The 18,789-nt window shown below is 37.3% G+C and overlaps 1 protein-coding gene across 1 annotated transcript in view; it reads right to left on the reverse strand.

The window, feature by feature from the left end:
• Nucleotides 1-18,789, reverse strand: part of POLA1 (DNA polymerase alpha 1, catalytic subunit) — a 183,980-nt gene that overhangs the window by 36,609 nt on the left and 128,582 nt on the right. Inside the window, exon 36 of the mRNA XM_030961744.1 lies at nt 4,701-4,797. Coding sequence (XP_030817604.1) covers nt 4,701-4,797 — 97 coding nt within the window. The remainder of the gene's footprint in view (nt 1-4,700; nt 4,798-18,789) is intronic.

Below are 18,789 nucleotides of genomic sequence, written 5' to 3' on the forward strand. Positions count from 1 at the left end.
GTCAGGGGACACTGAACTGGAGACATCTGTGCAAGGCACAGTAGCCTTCAGTGACTTTAGTCTTTTGTAGTGACTTTATGGGGGCTCCATTTCTCTTCACTTTCAGAGGCTTTCATTTTACTGTAGTAGAAGCAAAATGAAAACAGTAATACCTTTGAATATTTAACAATACCAATGTTTGAATGGAATAATGAGATAAAGATTACTACACTCTATTTTGATCTCCTGATGACATAGCCATAAGAATACATTGGTTTCCATTCTGAAGTTAAGGCACACAGAGTGAGCATACACCTGTATTTGAACTTCAGATGTTCAAAATCACTGATAGTTGGCCTATCCTTTTCCATCTACATGAACAGAGGATGCTACTACTTTGCTACGCCTGCTGTTTTTCACTGCTCTGCTTGCTCACCCAAGTAGCAATGTCTGATTAAACCCACAGCCCAGCTTCAAAAACCTGTCAGAAAGTGCTGAAAACATGCTGAGTATGTTGCTACTCACAATGGAGCATTTTTTTCCCTTTTCAGATTAAAAAAATAATTGAGAACAAACAGCCCTTCTAGTATTACTGGTATCTTAAATCAGGGGTTTGGGAACAGCAATATTAAAAATTAAACTGGTTTTTAACCTAATACTAACTGTGCAGCAGTTCCTAATTTAGAAAGACCAGAATTTTTCAGAATTTTACTTTTTGTAGTATGACAACAAAGAACCTTTTACTGTATTACAATGCTAATCTATTAAATTGTATCATCATAAACTTCCAGATGAATGAAAATGTTGGTTTGGAGGAGAAATGCTAGTATTAATAATAGGAGAAAAGACCCATAACTATATCATCCAAATATTCCTGAGTGGTATAATTGACAGCTAACATTACCAGTCACTGAAACAAGAAAACAACATATAGACCAGTCAGCTTATTCTTGATTCTTACAGGAACAAGATGGAACAATAACTATCTAATGATTACAGTAAATCCCAAATAAAACATGAGTGAATGATGTTGCAATCACCACACCGGTATAAATAAGCAGAAGTAAAGTCTGCAAAACATATTAATTAATCCTTTTGCTATATTCCTCTGTGGTAGGCCTGACCTACTGGAGGTCTAGGAAAAAAACCCCAAAAAACAAAAACCAACAACTAAACACAAAGAGAAGTGGAAAACACTCCTGCTGTTCCTCTACAAAACAGGTTAGTAGTTGAAAGAGACTTAGAATAGAGCATTGCATGTTTTAAATATGTAAAACTCTCTAAGAGAACAGTGTATCACCCATCATGCAGAGAATAAGCTTCAGAAAGCAAAATTCACCTCAGATACCAAGACCAGCTCTCTACAGTGAAAACACCAAACACCACAAGAACTATTGTGTACAACTTGCCAAGTTGTAGAACTTGCATTGCCAGGGGATTTTTAAATTTAGCCCATCTGTAAAAAGTAGGCTGTGGTATTGATCCTCTAGCAGGGAAAGGAAGCAGCTTGGATATCTTTTTGAACTCCCACTGATTTCACAATTATTATTTTAGATTTCATTTCAACAAATAGTGTGGGTCTTCAGTATAAATAGCTGAAAAAACAAAACCTGCTCTGTAATTAAGATTCTGTATTTTGAAGAGGCAAGAACAGAAAATGCAAGTGAAGTAGCAGCAAAATCTCAAGGTTCTGAATGAGATAAGACATGAATTCCTTCAAACTACAGTGGAAAACAGATTTATATCTTCAATCTCTAGCCATCAAAACTTACTTCTTTTTAAAGAAGAACATTCCAAGACAAATAACAACTACAGCTGCTAATAGGGATAAACAGAATCTACAAAAAAAGAAGATCTGGTGTTTAAAAATTCAGGAAAAAGGGCAATAAGAGGCAGAAACAACAAAGTCCATGCAATTTAGACTTCAAGAAACAATGACCCAAATCAAAGCAAAAATTCCCCCCAAACCAAAATCAAAGCAACAGTCAAGCAGTGGTTTAGTCACATAAAAAGAGGAGACTGAAAATACCAAAGACTTACAAAACCTACACTTAAATTTTGCCACCATTTTTGACAAAGACACTGCTCATAGATCAAGGACAAAATGGTTTGTGAATGATGGCATGGAAACAAAATCTTTTTTGTTACAAGGGAAAATAAACTCTAGCTTCATGTTATAAAGGGGAGTTCACTAGATTTCCATTTCAGACCTACAACAAAAATTGTACATGGAAATTATTTAATCCTACATAAAGTGCATCACATCTGTAAAATATGTTACAAGAAAACAGAGGACACTGGTATCTATAAAATAAAAAGGTGGCAAAAATAGCCATGGATAATTATTGTCAAATTCTGCATATACTGTAGAAAGACATCTTCCTCCCAAAAGAGATCTGAAAAATGGGACAGAATTATACATAGGTTTACCACACCCACAAAGCCAATTGCTTTGAAGAGAACCAATTGTCAAAGGAAAATTAAGAGATTTAATTTATCTGGCCTTGACTCCTGCTGCAACACCAAGACTGAAATCACTGGCTCACTGAAGAAGACAATAGAATAATTTTCAAACAGCTACAAAAAAAGTGAAAAATACACCACGCTGAAAGGTTAACTGTCCAAGAGAAAAAAGACCTACTAGAATTCTTACAATTCCTTAAGAATTACTCTGAAAACTGATTTTATTGAACTTAGCAGGGAGGGTCCAAGAAACATTTTCCCATTAAAGCAGAAGGTGGTAAATTACATGGATTCAGAAGCTATTTTTCAGAGAGAATTTATTAACCTTGCAGTCTAATATTACAAATGAGATTAAGCAGTCAAAAATTAATAAAACCAGGAAAATTAAGTAAAACAAGAGGCATGAGCCTGAGATATGAATAAACCCATGATTCTGAAATGACAGGAGGAAAAGAAACCCTCTCAAACCTCAGGATTTTTATCATTACTTCAGTACAAGCTGATGATACGAGCAGCTATGAACATGATGTAGGTGGCTCAAGAAAGCACCACAAGATCTAATTCCAGCAAATATACAGACCCAGTGTACAAGACACTGGAGAGATACCCTCTGAAATACCACATAATTTCTAGATTTTCATACTCCAAAGATTAATTCAACCTAGAAAAAACTGCACACAAAGGTGCTAAGAGGAAGAATCATACAGCAGAGACCAATTTTTCTTAAAGAAAGCTAAGAGTGTCTTTGCCTTAGCTGCAAAACAAAACAAAGATGTCATCACTGTTTCCAAAAGCATAGTAGAGAACATCAGGAAAGTAAAACAAATAAACATTTACTGAATGGCCATAAAATAGCCACAAGCAAGTTAGAACATGAAAATTATAGTGAATTTTTAGTCATCACAGATCAATAGGCTGAAACACACTTTGGAAGTGCAGCAAAAGGAGAAGCACCTTTGAGTGGTGAGAACCACTCACAGGTTTCCAAATGAAGTTCCAGAAACTTGCAGTCCTGAAAAATGTAGTGGAATGCTGTAGCAGGGAATTGGATGTGACCACCCATTAAATGATCTCTACTGATGATTTCTACTCTTATGCCCTTATACTGGGTGAGAGATCTACACACAGTTTGGTTTCAGCCATCAGCAACATCTACTACACAACATTCCTCCAGTACATCTCCAGAGATGTATCAGACTGACATGGCTACACACTGTGACCTCCTTGGACGCACAAAGCCTCTGTGAAATGCAAGCACCAGAGTGAGTTCACTGACTTAGAGCGATCAGGAGAGGAAATGAGAACCTCTGCAAGAAGAAACCTAAGTACAAGAGGCCAAAAGCAGCCTGTTTGCTTATTTGAGCAGTTTTTAGCTAAGAGGTTACACTATTTTCATTTCCATATGCGGCTTATCAAAATAACATTTAGAAAGACTGAGTTTTATTTAATGTCTTTTCATCAGCTAGTAACTTAAGTGCAGATGCAGGGCAGGGGTGGGGATGATTTTGACCGCAGAGCAGCCATCAGAACACAGACAGTCCCAACAGCAGCACCTTTTCCTCACAGGCACCTCCAGATCCACAGCGGACACAGCCCAGCGCTCTCTGTGGACATCATGCTTCAGTGATGGGACCCAAACATGCCTTTTTTCAGAATTCCAAGCATTAGCCCACTCTCAGAAATGTTCTTCTGTCAGCTTGAAAACCATTTAGAGCTGCACAAAACCCACTGATCCGTTACAGCTTAGAAATGTTTTAGTTCAGAAATGTTATGGTAATTGGGAGAAGATAAAAAAGTCTTCCTAAGATCAAGTTAATCTGTTTTATTTTAGAGAGGTTTGCAGACAATTAGCATTACTGCTTTTCTTGTGCCCTCATTTTTTCTCCCTGATAAAAAGTGTCTCTTCAATACTAACAGTTGAATGTAAATTTTCATTATACACATATTTAAATGAATCTATTTACTGAAAGTAACATGTCCTTCAAGCAAAGGGATATGTCTACGGGTGTAACATGCAAGAAAAGCACATTTTCCAAAACACAGTAACTTCAAAAGCAGAAAGGGGGCATATAACATATTCTTAAAGTGGTGAACTCTAACTGAACACATTCCCCTCTTTACAGAGATTCTTAAATTCATACCTTCTTCTGTTTTCTGTTTTACATTACATCCTCATAGTTCAGATTTGAAGAGTACAGTAGGTCTAGCATGCAAATTGCTACTGAACCATAGTTAATTAATTAAAAATTTACACATACCTTTCTCTTCCTCAGTAACCACTTTATCCATCGCATAGTCCACATCAAAAATGTATCGGTAGAAGCAGAGCTGAGTGTACAGGGCCTTGTCAGAATACTGCAATGTAAGAAGACAGCAATTAAAAACCCAACCCAAAAGTATGTCTCTTGCACTCATTTCTAAGTCCACTATTAAAAAATGATATTTTCTATTTGGGTTTCTTCCAACAATTTATATGTTCTATTCATGTCAGCTTTTGGAATTATTATTAGAATTATGCTACAAAGTGTCCTTACTATACCTCTACACTTTTCTCACAATTTACACCAAACACTTACATGAATTAACTATAAGTTCTTGTAAGTTCTTACAGAAACCTAAAATACATTTATCCATTCTTATAGATACACATAACACAATGATGCCTTAGCAAGAAAATGGAAATTATAAGAATGACGAGACAAAGGAATAATTTTGGTTCTTCAGTATATATTGTACAATACAATGAACTAAGAAAAAAAAAGGAAGTCTATTTTTTTAATGAATACAGGTGTTTGTCTGTATTCCCCTCCTCCCACTCCAGCTGTGGTTCTGTAATTTGGGAATGTCTCACCCAAATAAGAACAAGTGCATATACACCTTTACAGCTGCATCATCACCTTGCTGTACACATCTGTGAAGGCTACTGCATGTTAGTAATCACACATGTAGTTCAAAATTCTGCAGATGTGTACCTGTAGAATATGCTACTCAATTAAATGGTCTGAAGGCCAGTTATGTCAAGCCTCTCTGCTATTCCTCTAGTTCCAAAGGGCACACCTGGATGCTCTCCTATCACTGCCACTGTTCTGTGCTCCAGAAATTGCTTGAATAGACATGAGATCTATCTAGGCCACGCTACAATTAAAACCTTTCAAGTTCATCTCCTGCACTTTTGTTCCATATAATGACATTCCCCTCCCTGATGTTTAAGATACTGAATTTTAGATATTGGCCAACAATGGTTCGAGGGGTTGTTCATTACAAAGAATAAGATCATTTTAACAGCATCAAATTTGGAAGCAGTGTCAATTTTAATGTATTTTGTGCAGAGATAGACATACACAAACTCTCAAAGATTTTCTTGATGAGCTATAAAACATAGGATGTGGTTAAACCAACAGAAAACTGCCACGGAGCATATCACTAAGAATGATCCTGAAAATGCAGTGGAAGAGCAACTGGTAAACTATTTCTGCTTAAGGGAATTGTACTTTAACTTAGCTTTTCAGTCTTCTGCCCATTCAAGCCAAGTTTTGCTTCTACATTCAGCTAATTTTACACTTCTATTGACATGCAATAAGTATCTATAACTATTAAGCAAGTCATGTTGAGACATCTGACAACTATTACTACTGCCTAGTTATTTTTTATATATTTTAACAGTATAGTTTTTTTCCACTTCATGTGAACCTATTTTAAAAAAAGACACACAGAAGCATATTTTATTCCTTATTAGCTATTCTACGATATGCATCATCATTATACTATTATACACCAGTTATTTTTAGTAAATCCTGATTACTGCTTCCTGAAGAAGAAAAAAGGAGGACGACAGCGATTAAGTTATTTGTTTAGTTTTTTAGATTCAGCTGTAATTGCTGGTACACATCTCCCTGACTGCACACATGAAGCAGGTTGAATAGAACACTGAAATTACCTCCTTCATAATAGTTTGTTTTGATAATGTATTGTGTGTCGAGATGATGAGAAACAGTTGCTGTCAATTTGATTAGCCATTATATTTTTATGTTAATTGCCATTATTGGGTCCATTCTGTTTAGTGTCACCATAGAAGCCATACAATGTTAGCATAAATAACAAATTGGAGTAAATTAGGAAGATATATTTTTGCCAATTCATTTTAATTGCCCCTCAGTCCTTCCGTCGGTTAACGCAGCTGTTGACCCATAATAAGCGCTAGGTCAATATAGCTGCTTGTCAATTCAGAAATGCAAAGTGCTGTGTTGCTGGTAATGGATATACAACAACCTTTGCCAGCCAACTGAAGCAAACGAATGACAACTCACACGAAAGAATAAAGCATCAGCTATAGAGTTTCGTGACCTGATATTAGTAGGCAGGCTAATTGAAAGTCACTGCTTAAATGGATAAAGAAAGTACAAAAATCAGTATGTAAAAATGTATACATGCACACATAGGCAGATATATATACACACACACCATATTTCTTTTTATTGATAATGTCCTAGTATCTCCTTCCCTTTAGCTTCCTGTATCCTACACTTAGTAACTGGTAAAAAACAAAACGTTTCAAGATTTTAATGCAATTAAGTATTAATATCATAGCATATTTATGAATACAAGGACAAGGCACCTTAAATTTGAAAGGACTTTAAGAACTATTTATATCACAATTTCTTACATTTTCTTAATTTCTGACAACCTGTAGGTTTAAAAAAGGGAAAAAAATCCCAATGCCTAAAACTCTGAACCCAAATAATATTTAATTTTAATGGCGACCCCAGCATTACAGGAAGAACTGGAGCTAAATTTGTATCACCATTTATGCATTCTTTCTTCCTAGGAAAGACTGAATGGTGAGCACATGAAAATAAAACTTTATTTCGAAGTCTTTATTTACTCCATGATGTTTGATTTCTTTATTTCCTTAAGAACTAACTTCTGCAGGTAAGTCTGCTTCTTTCAGAGCTTCCACTCAAGGAAAGAACATTTTGTTCTTTTCATGCAACCAAACTATTTTTTTTAAATTGCATTTAAAACCACAATCAACAGATGAAGGAACAAAAGGTATATATTTTTCATTCACAGTTATTCACTTCTTTGACAGAAAAATTAGGCTTCTAATATAAAAATAACAGATGCATTAAAAATAAACCATTGTGTTTAGCCAACAAAATATTAATTTAAATCTAGGTTTGAAATGGTTGTAGAACTGTTTCCTGTAGCATCATGAGGCCAACTGCAAATCTCCAACTGCCTTCCCAGGAAGAATTTAAGATTACACAAGATTACGCAGCAGGAAAACGATGGCATCTTAGAAGACCTGGTGAATTATGAAGCAAATTTTCCCATGACTAAGCATAAAGCACTCGGTCATGAAAAGAAAATTATCTTGTTCAGCTACCACACACACCAGACGACGTCCACCAGGGCACACATAAGGAAAGGAGAATTCCCAGGAGCTCCTGAAGGACAGTGGTGCCTCCACACGCGGCCAAGTCCACCCTGCTCAAACACAACATCTGGTTCAGCATCTGCCCTGACCCTGCAGCTGCTTGTGTTTGAACAAGGCACTGGGCTGAAGGGTAGCACCATCTCTTCTCCTGTCTCACAAATGGAAAGAGAGAGTAAAAAAACAGCCAGTGTCCACCTTTCCTCCTCTTTTTTAGAACTGCAAAAGCTCAACTTCCAGAAATTAAAGGGCCCTGGAAAGACTTAACCATTGGCTGCCATCTTCCTACCCTAAACACAGGGCAGTTTTGAGGAGAAATTAAGATGCACAATCTCCAATCTCTCACCAGCTTTTCTGTTATTTAGGAAGTTTGATGGCATTAAGGTGTTGAAATTAGAAAGCTTCTCCTTCAATGCTGATTAGTTAAAATTACATTCCAAGGAACCTCACGGTCCTTCCTTCTGTTAAGAGGGCACCCGAGAGGGAACCACATCAGCCTTTAAAACCCACTCACTACTGAAGGCCAGGACAGCAACCTACAGAAATGAGGTAAGAAAAGAAATCAGGAAAAGAAAAAGGGAAAGACAGAAGGAAAAGCTGATGGAAACTCACAACAGCAAGGCAGCAGAAGACTGAACTAGTGATTCTAGTGCTGATGTTTTACTCATCTGGATGCAGTGCTATTCCACAAAACACCTTTTAACCAGCACACAAAACCTCCATATCTTGAAAGCATTCATTTAAACAGGTCAGGCAACTAAACATCCTTATTTAGAATAATTTTAGAATCATGGAACAGTTTGGGCCGGCAAGAATCTTAAATATCATCTAATTTCACTTCCCCTGCCATGGGCAGGGACAGCTTCCACTAGACTGCTTCCACAAGGTTGCTCAAAGCCCCATCCAACCTGGCCTGCAACACTTCCAAGGGATGGGGGATCCACAGCTTCCCTGGACAGCCTGTTCCACTGCCTACAACCCTCACAGTAAAGAATTTCCTCAGAATACCTAATCTAAATATACCCTCTGCTAAAATTGTTCCCCCTTGTCCTGTCATTACCTGCATGAAACCTCACTGTGAATTCCTGCATTAACCAAATACATGATGGTCAATGCTTCTTCAAAACTCTTTACTCATATTACTCTGCAGTCTTTCATTTATTCTCTGGCATCTCCCAAATTCTTACACTTCTCTATAGTCCCACCACACTCAAAACCCTTTAAGTCTTTTCTGCATCCTCACTTTTTCTGCCCTTCTGCCTTCTTCTGCACCTGACTCTCTCCCATTTCTTCAAGTCCTCCCTATGGTGCATTCTTTGTTTACTGTTGTGTCAACCTATGCTTTTAAGGATGATAAAGGCAGTAAGAAATTAAATAAAATCCACAAAAAAAAAAATCCACCATTTAGTTTGCTAACTCTAATAGACTGCTTTGCAAAAGAGATAATTTCCACAGGCTACAGAAGTTATTTGTATTACTTCAATTAATTATAATACAAAACAGTGGCACCACTTCATTAATCAGCTGCTTGAGAGAGTTACTTTTGTGAAAAGCCTTTTTGATAATTTTGATTAAAAAGAATAGTGGCTCTTACTACTGCGGTATGATTCAGTATGTCCATCAAACAAATCCTTAATATTTTAAAAACAGGAAAGAAATAAAAGAAAACAGAAAAGAAGTCTCTTGGCAGAAAAATGTGTCTTAGGAACTCTTTCAAGGCTTAGATGTAATGGAGCAAAACGTACAGGAAATACTTCAGTGCTTTGAGAGGCATTTCCTCCCCTCCCCCTTAGAAAGATGCAGTAATTAAAACCTAATTATTATCTTCATTTTAAACAAAACCTAAAGTGAATACCAATTAATAACAACATACTAATGAGCATCTGCTGTGATGAAATTGAATATGAATGTGCTGCAAATTTCGGGTAATTTATTTTTTCGGGGAAGTGCCACTGGTCTCAATCCACTGCTAGAAGATTGTACAGACTGCACACATCTTCCATCATGTCTCTTATGTGCAGCAATTTTTTATTTTTCAAAAAAAAGGACATACTTCAACTTTGTGGATGTTTATATATCCAAATGCTATCCATACTAAAATGATTTCAGGGCAATCAACTACTGTGTCATGTTTAACACACCTCACATGTTCTTTTAGCAAAGCCAGGGCAGTTGCATTGCACACAACCCCTATTCACCAGCAGATTCTGAAGGCAGATGCTCCTGCAAGGCAAGAGCTCACAAAATGTGAATTCATGTTACACTAAACACTCAATGTGTGTGCTCCTTGCCTCATGCTGATGTACACTGAAGTCTGGTCTTCTTGTGCACCACAAAGTCTGGTTAAAACACAGTGCTGGTCTAAGCCAAACAGGCTGAAATAAAGTGCACACCACTTTCACTCAATTCCATTAAAAACAAGAGAAGTTTGGTCACCATCTTTCCTGACAGAAGCCTTGGAAATAAAGTATATAGAGAGGGGTTGTGTGTATGTGGTTTCCTTCTTAACCGTCCTAACTATCTACCTGTTCAATCAATATTGGGTTTTTTTTAGTGATTTTGACTCACAAAGTCCACTAAAGTAGTAAAAGAAAACTGAAATGGGCACAGTAGGATTTAGATGTGATGAAATTTCCCCTAGCAGTTATGCTAACATGGACTGTATGACAAAAGAAGAGATCTTTACATTGTACATGTACATGTACAATGAAGAGGGGAAAAAGCCCAGCAGAAGACTGGACACTTTTATATTACAAGATTTTTTTTTCCGTTAAGTAATTGAAATGAAAAGAGCTTTTCCTGTTTTAAATCCTGTCTAGCAATTAATGAGAACATTAAAAGCCCTGCTCCTCTCTTCCTTGGAGAGATGTTGCTTTTGAAACAAAAGACTGCATGTCATCTATGGTTAACAAACAGTTTCTCATTTTAATGGGATGCAACCCTCTCCCCCATGTTGATCTTGTGTGTGCACTACAGCTCATCTAAACATGTACTAAACCACACCCAACTCACTCACCCAGCCAAAATCACCTCTTTTCTAATCTGGCAGAACACTAACCCCCAAATTCTACTGCATCCTTGTGTGGTGAACAGCTGGCACAAGGTGCAACAGAAAACTGCATGGTAGCTGATGTGACCAAACCAAAATAGCTGCTGCTATTAAGGGAAGACAGGATTTTTCCTGCTTTTAGCTTTGGGCTTGAGTTCTGCCTTGCACCCAGCACTCAAACTCATTTGAGCAGCACAATTATCACACCTGGCAGTGAAACACAAGTCTTAAGTAAGAATCACTCTTTTTCTGATGTGTGGGAATCACTTGCCTCACATACCTTCAGTATACACTTGTCATTGCAAGTGTTCTTCACTTGGAAGTTTTCAGCATCAATATGTTTATGACTAACTTTTCATATTACTAATATTTAATACAATTATACATGACACAAGCACATAAAACTTGTGACTGAGCCTTTAACAAGACCAGACACTATCTGCTGTGAAGGATCTTTTTTGGTAAGAACATTATAACAGCAATTAATGACTAACAGCAATGACTAATTGTTGGATGAAGCTCTGCGCAGCCTGGTTTAGTGGAAGGTGTCCTTGCCTAAGGCAGAGGGGTTGACAGTGGATGATCTTTCTTATGTTGTTCTAAAGGCTCTGAACATACACAAAACAGACACAGTGGCCAACCACTGACTTACACCTGTAATCTTAGGTTTCTGGTCAAAGATACTTGTCATTGTTAATGACAGTGGAATAGGAGAAGAAGGTACAGCAGCTGGGTTTATCAAATAATTCAAGACTTTGCATTCTAAATCAGATGAGCAAAATACATTTTTAAAAATTAACTTGATCTGTAATCTGGCTCACAGATCTGGAGAGCCTCTAGAATATCCATGTTCTCCTCTGAAAGCAGTGCCATTGTTTAACTGAGGAATTTGCAGACTCATCAGTCTCAATATCCATCCTACATTGATGCACTTTTGGATAGGGATTGTACAGAAATTCTCAAAGGTTAAGGTTTGAGGTTTTCCAAGCCGAACCAAACAAATGAGCTTTACTGGACATCTAATGAAAGACAGATATGGCTCTGGAACCTGACTGACCCAGCAGCACAAACAAGCAAAACTAGAAAACTGCATTTAACCAGAAGCATGGAACATTACTCTGGAGAATCACCACATGATCCCCAAATCAACTGTATTTTAAGAGCCTCTGATCAAGAATATTTGCACACTTCAAATAAATTTCTGCTTGAAATAAGCAGCACATAGATATTACCCTGTAACATACCCTCTTCTTGGTACACAAGACAAATGTAATTTTAAAACCCCAAGCACTTTCAAAGTCAGTAATCCATTGACGGATTTCTGGAATTACTTAACCCTTGATAATCTGGGATAAAAAGAAGTTAACAAAAAAGGCTTGATGAAACAGAACTGCAAACCACCTCTGTAAAGCAAAGTTGTCATTTTGCTCTGGAGACAAAGCACCATGGCCAAGTATTCCCCAGCTAGCTTAAGTGTTACAGAACAAGGTAGCACAGGCTCCAGAGCTCTGTCTCATGCTAGAGAATGGATGGATTTTATTATGGATGTTTTATTCTAGAGAATGGATGGATCTACTCACTGAAGAGCACTCAACTGCAGTTAACTATAGGTCATCTGCTTATTCAAAAGAGGAAAAATAAACACATGTGTAAGACCTCTCATCACTGAACAGAATTCTTTTAACTTTCAAGTAATTTCATGTATTTCCATTAAAAAATTGTAAAACCATAGCACTCTTTCTAACAAATAAGAACTGAACTGTAAACATCCAGGAAACTTACCTCAAAAAAGAACTACTACACTTGAAAGAAACACTCAGGACTCTGCTGAGCTGCAATCTGCATACAAGACCCCTGTCCTTACTCATGGAGAATGTAGTACAATCCCTTGCTCAGGACCCACACCTCTCACAGCTGGAAAACAAATCAAGTGGGGCCCAACCCAGAAGATTATATGAAAACACCTTAGGAGGAGTAAATTCTGCCCATAGGGAAGGAATCTGCTTAAGTTACCTCTCAGACCAGAACCACAAACCAACCATCTTTCAGCCAGAGCCCTGCCCCATGGCAAAGAGAGAGAGGCCATTACCAGAGGTCTCCTGAAGGTCTCTGCAGAGAAGGTACAGAGCTGCTTTTTACCATTTTATGCAATCTGCTGATATGTTCAAGAATGTTGTGTATTGCCAAGGATGAGCAAAATACCCCTCATTATCTTTTCTGAGGCACATTTTGAGTCTTCTGTCTGCTTGCAAAAACAGAGCGTGCTATCCCTGATGTTACCCATGGCTTCCTGCAGCTGAACAACGGAAAAAGTTGGTAGAACAAGTGCTGCCCTCACATTCTAGGCTGCAGCAGAAGTACCAAATTATAATCTGGAAGTAAGATATTTCTGTTTACATAAATTAGTTTACTCTAGCTCAGTACTTGCAACCTTATTTTTATTTACTTTTTTTAGAAATAAAGTTCTTCCTCACTGATGGATACACTTTACACAAACATTTGGCACTTGTCAGCTATCTAGAAGCATACACTGTAAAAGTGCAACCTGTGTAAGCAATTTGCCTTATACATATTTATCTAAATTAGAATTTCATTAAGAAATGGGTAATGTTGCATGTCTTTTCCACAAAATAATTAATATTTGTGAAAGCCTTTTTAGCAGAATCTTGATTATCATTCAACAAGCACAAGTAAATAATTTTAAAATGGTTTATTATTAAATAAACAACACTATAAACAGGCTAGATATACAAGCAAATAAGCTTGTCTAAATACGTTTTAGATGTAAAATAATGCATGTGAAAACAAAAGAAAAAGTATCACTTAGAGTAAGGGAATTTAAAAAAACTGCTTTGGATTACAGCATTCCTATTTTCCAAGACTTCAGGAGTTGACTCCCTAAATTCTAGGTATGACAAGAGAGTAAAAAGTTTGAAAAGAGAGGTCTTCACCTTCAACTACTATATTAACTGAGGAATTTGCACTTTTTAACAAACTATTATTTGAGCTCAAGTAGTTAAATAACTGGAAGCAAGGTTTGATCTGATGTCTCTGGAGCACCTCCTTAGACTTTAACAGAATGGCTCTACTGCATGCTAAAGGACAGTAATGTCACACAGATGACAAAGTACAGGACAGCATCTTTTCTGCTAAGATCAGTTGCGCACAAAGACACATCTCAGTGACTTATGAAGTAACTTTAGCAGCTACTCAAGGGTCAAAATCAATCAACACCTTAGGTACCAGACAACTCCACTGAGATCCCAGCTACTCCTCCCACATGTAGTCAATGTGATGGAGGATTTATTCCCCACACACTATTCTTTCCAGGTAAAATTTATGTTATTTTCAATCTTCTTCTCCATAACTCAAAATTGATTTCTCAGCACCATAACCAGCATTGCCATCAGTGCATGAACTAATTGTGATACATTTTAGTTTTTAATGCCATCTTCTCTACACACATCTCTGGCATTGCCTACCAGTCTAAGAAGGTTCTGGGTAGCACATGTTTCATCAGATAATGCATGTTTAAAACTGATTGCCCCCACTGTTAAGTTTTTAGACCACTTTGAGAAAAAGCCATGGATTCTGTCCTGTTCTGCACCCTTCAATTGGCAAATCCAAACATGAAGCGAAAGACACCAATCCTAAGATTACCCACAAGGAAAGAGTGTGAGTCCACCTAAGAACAAGGCAAGAATTAAAAACTTTTAGGTTTTTACTTTTACACTTTTCATCCTGGAACATAAACACACCCTATTGACTAATAGAATAAAAAGTATAGTCAAAAGTGTTCTGAAGATTAATGTTTCCCACAGGGGTAAGAATTAAGTTTGGAGGTTTTTTGCCCTGGATGTACACATCTATCTGGGCAGAACTATCTGGTTGTATTAGGAGTTTTGGATGTTCACAGTCAGCAAGTGAAGAAATCTTAAATTTAATCTTTCAAACTTTACAACAAACTCCTACAAATAACAGACAGGAAAACTGCATGCTCTTTCTCAGCCCTGGCACCAAAACACTAAAGCAGGTCAGGTATTTCTTTAAAATGGAACTATGTTATTTCACCAAATACAAATCATACTATTTTACCAAATACAAAGGAAGACAGAAAGTAATTTGTGTGGTTCCAAACTGGCAAAGCAAGAAGTCTCATGATAAGAGGGCTTCCAGGCAAAAGTCTGTAGGAAGCTCAGGAGCAGTGTCCAAGTGAGTGTGAGCCTCGCAGGAAAACCATGCATCTACTTCACAACACTTCTGAGTAAATTCTGACCTACAAGCTGCAATGTGGTATAGTTATTATTTGACTTAGTACCTCCAAGTGCAAGGGATATTTTGTCTACAGGACAGAAAAAAAGCAGCTGGCTATGACTGGAAGAGAAAGAACATCCCAGTTTGGCAGCAGTCCACCTGTCTGAGTAACATTTTTTTTATGATTGTTAGAATTTTCTCATTAGACTACTACTCTTTGTCACAGAGGAGCAGTTTAACAATTTAGAACAGCAGCATTTAATTAGGAAGATACTTCACCTTTTTGATGATAGTAAGCAAAATTTTCCTAAGAAGTTCAACATATCCAACAAGAAATAGTATCAAATGCTTCAAATATTGGACTCTGTCCCACAAGAAAAGTTAAAACATGTAATAAAAAAAATTACAACATCTGAGCATCTGCAACTTGAGAAGCTTCAATGAGAAGTACAACAGTACAAGACAAACACTCTCACCATAAAGAAACAATCGTAAGAGTTAAGAAGTGTTACCAGCAACTTCTCCCTCCATTCTAGTGATCACACAGAACATACAGGTACTTGCAGTACAAAACTATGTAACCATTCAAGTGTGCTTCAACAGTGAGAATCCATAGCAAATGATAAATTGAGAAAGGAAAGAGTATGGATCCCAAGTGTACAAAGTCAAGTAGCTCCCTCACAGGACTTCCTCTCCTCTTCCCCAAGCCTGTGACTGCAGCTACAGCCCTGCTCTAACAAGACAACCCATAAAAACAGGAGAGAGGGAAACAGAATTTCATTAATTGGACAGACACTTCAGAAAGTTTTCAGTAAGAACAAGCGACATCTGAACTTGAATGTCAGTCAGATGGTTTTCGATCACGGTGCAACGCTCATAAAAACATTTGCTAAACCTGGATAGCTCAGATGAAACTGTTGTATTGCTCTTGGAAATGCTCATTTCCACTCAAAGAGGTGAACTTCACGAGATACAACACTCCTAACAGAAGAAGCTGATGTCTACCAAAACTCTACAGACAAAAGGAGAAACTGGAGACTTTGTCACATATTGCCAACATTGGCATTAGAATAAACATCACCACCATTTACCTCCATACTCACAAAAAAGCAGCCCAGTCACAACAGAATACAGGTTAATTTTTCTAGCAACCTATAAAATTGTTTGTAAAGATTCACTCCTCCTCATCTAAGTAACTTATTTGCACCCACAATCTCTGCACACTGAATTTCACCCTCTGAGCAACACCTTATTTTTCATCAGACACCAAACAGGCCCATCTTGAGACTGCACAGTGACGTTCTTTGCCTCTTTGGGAATACACAATTTTAGATGCCAGCTAAATCTGCTTGTGAAAGACGAAAAGGAGAGAGAGAAGCTAGATTTCAGTAACCCTAAAAAGCAGCTAAGCAGGCTGCCTGTCATGGTATGTAGTTTAGGGAAATTCATAACTGATCCAACAGAATAAAAGCATTACTAGGCATGATACTAGCTCTCCCTGGAGCTTCTCTTTCACACACCTCTTCGAGGGTTCATGCTGCAGCAGGGACCCTCAGGAGAACTCAGGTTGCTGTCATCACAGTACTCAGTGCACAGCCATTTTGGCCATTCCACTCTCAAATGCATCTCCAAATCTTTCCCATTTAAAAAAGAAGTGTCTTATACCATATAAAAAGCTTGTAGAAGGCAAAACACAAGGAATCTCACAGGGAACATAAATTATGAATAATTAAGACATGTAAATTGTTAAGCTAGTTAAGTTGTATTTCTGAGATTTAAAAAACAGCCAAATGAAAAAATCAACCTGAAATTTAGGACCAGGGAAAATACTCATAAATGCAAGCAATAAAAATGTCAATCATGTAATTTTAAATTACAGTGAGGCTGGAAAAAAGTGACCATATCCTCTAGAGTATCATGCAGCACCCCAGTGCCCAAATTACAAGGAATAAAATAATGAGCAAGGAAGAGGACATTCCATTTCAGTAGAGAAAGAACAGACTGCCCAGAGAAGGTGCTCCTAGAGGATTTAGTAACAATACTCTAAAAAAGTAAATTGAAAAATGTATTTAGAAAAAGTAAACTGAAAAACTTCTGGCTGAGAAAAAGTTAGATTGCCTAATTAGCCATCTTTATAAGCTAGACAGAACCACAGGAGCACCTAATAAAATACACTTACTGCAAATCATTGCTATTGTTCTATACTCTTATAACTTTATCCTTACAAAGTTATGATTTTAACATTGTTATTCTTAAATCTTATATAATTAAAAGCTCACTTCAATCCTGCACAGCAAGGCAGCTGATTTCCACAGGTATGGCAAGTCTGACACACAAACAGCAGCCTGCTCACGTTGAGGCTGGGTCTGTAACACACATCAGGGCAGGTGAGAGTGCACCTGAACCAATACCAAAAGAATTCTTCAGAAATACCACAGTTCCCCTTCAGCTCTCCACAAGAGAAGTCTTTAGGACTTTTCAGCTTCATGATAAAACCAAGACTGTTGCTAGTAAGGGTGCATAGATGTCAAGGACAATATAGCCAAATATAGCCACCGCTGGGAAAGTTTAGTATTACCCTCAATCTTACAGCTTTTACAGCAGACACTTTTTTTCACTGTCTTTTCATTACAGCCTTTCATCTTTATTCACCAAATTTATATATCCCACTCAATTTTATCTTCATTCCACTGTATAATTCTGCAATGGAAATTGTCTCTTGAAAGGATGTCATCTTTAATACATTGTTTCTTCACAAGGCTTCAAGACTGTATTATCTACATTAGGTAATCAATAACTTTTTGTTCAGTGATACACTGAATGTATTCAGTCCAGAACTGTCAATTCTCTTGTTAAGGTTTACACAAGTACAAGGGAAAACTGCAAGCTCAATTTTTTAATTTTTTTTTTTCAAAAGACTGGGGGAGTAGTAGATTTAAAAGAAGTATTTGTGTAGAAAACAATTAATAACTTTATACATATAGCACAACTAACCAGAGGAGCTGTCTCAAGCCGAAAATTAATTTTTATACTAGCTAGCTCATTGTTTGGAGCATCTATGTATTTCAATATTTGCAATGAGGAATGGAGCTGAAAGCTGACTGGAAGACACAAATTAGGTTAGATAACAACAACCTTGTGTGGAAGCAGGAAAGCAGCCAAACCTCATATTATTTATTATCCATGCCAACAGGCTGTTTTGTGAGGTGAGGATTTTTGAGTGGTTTTCAGCAAGGGGAAGAGCATTCCAGCCTTCTCAACCTTATAGTGAGCACTCATCTGCATTATGCACTAGCTGGAACCTTTAAGCTCTTTTAACAAGATCACCCATGCAAAAATCTAGACAGCAGGATAAGAGCACTGATGAATAGTAAAATAAATAAAAAAATTGAGAAAATGGCAGCATTTTCTTATCCTTGTGGAAGTACTGAAAGGTATTCTCTCTGTTTCTGCTGCCTGGGTATTCAGAGGCACGACACTCAATAAATCATCTAGGTCATGAAAACAGAGTAACCAAATGCAGATATGTCTCTTCAAGGAAGAAGTTTAAGTATTTCTGTCAATACATCCAACTCACAAGCAACAGGAGATAACCCACAGAGAACAAAAG

The sequence above is a fragment of the Camarhynchus parvulus genome, chromosome 1, assembly GCF_901933205.1.
Source record: "Camarhynchus parvulus chromosome 1, STF_HiC, whole genome shotgun sequence".
Classification (NCBI taxonomy): domain Eukaryota; kingdom Metazoa; phylum Chordata; class Aves; order Passeriformes; family Thraupidae; genus Camarhynchus; species Camarhynchus parvulus.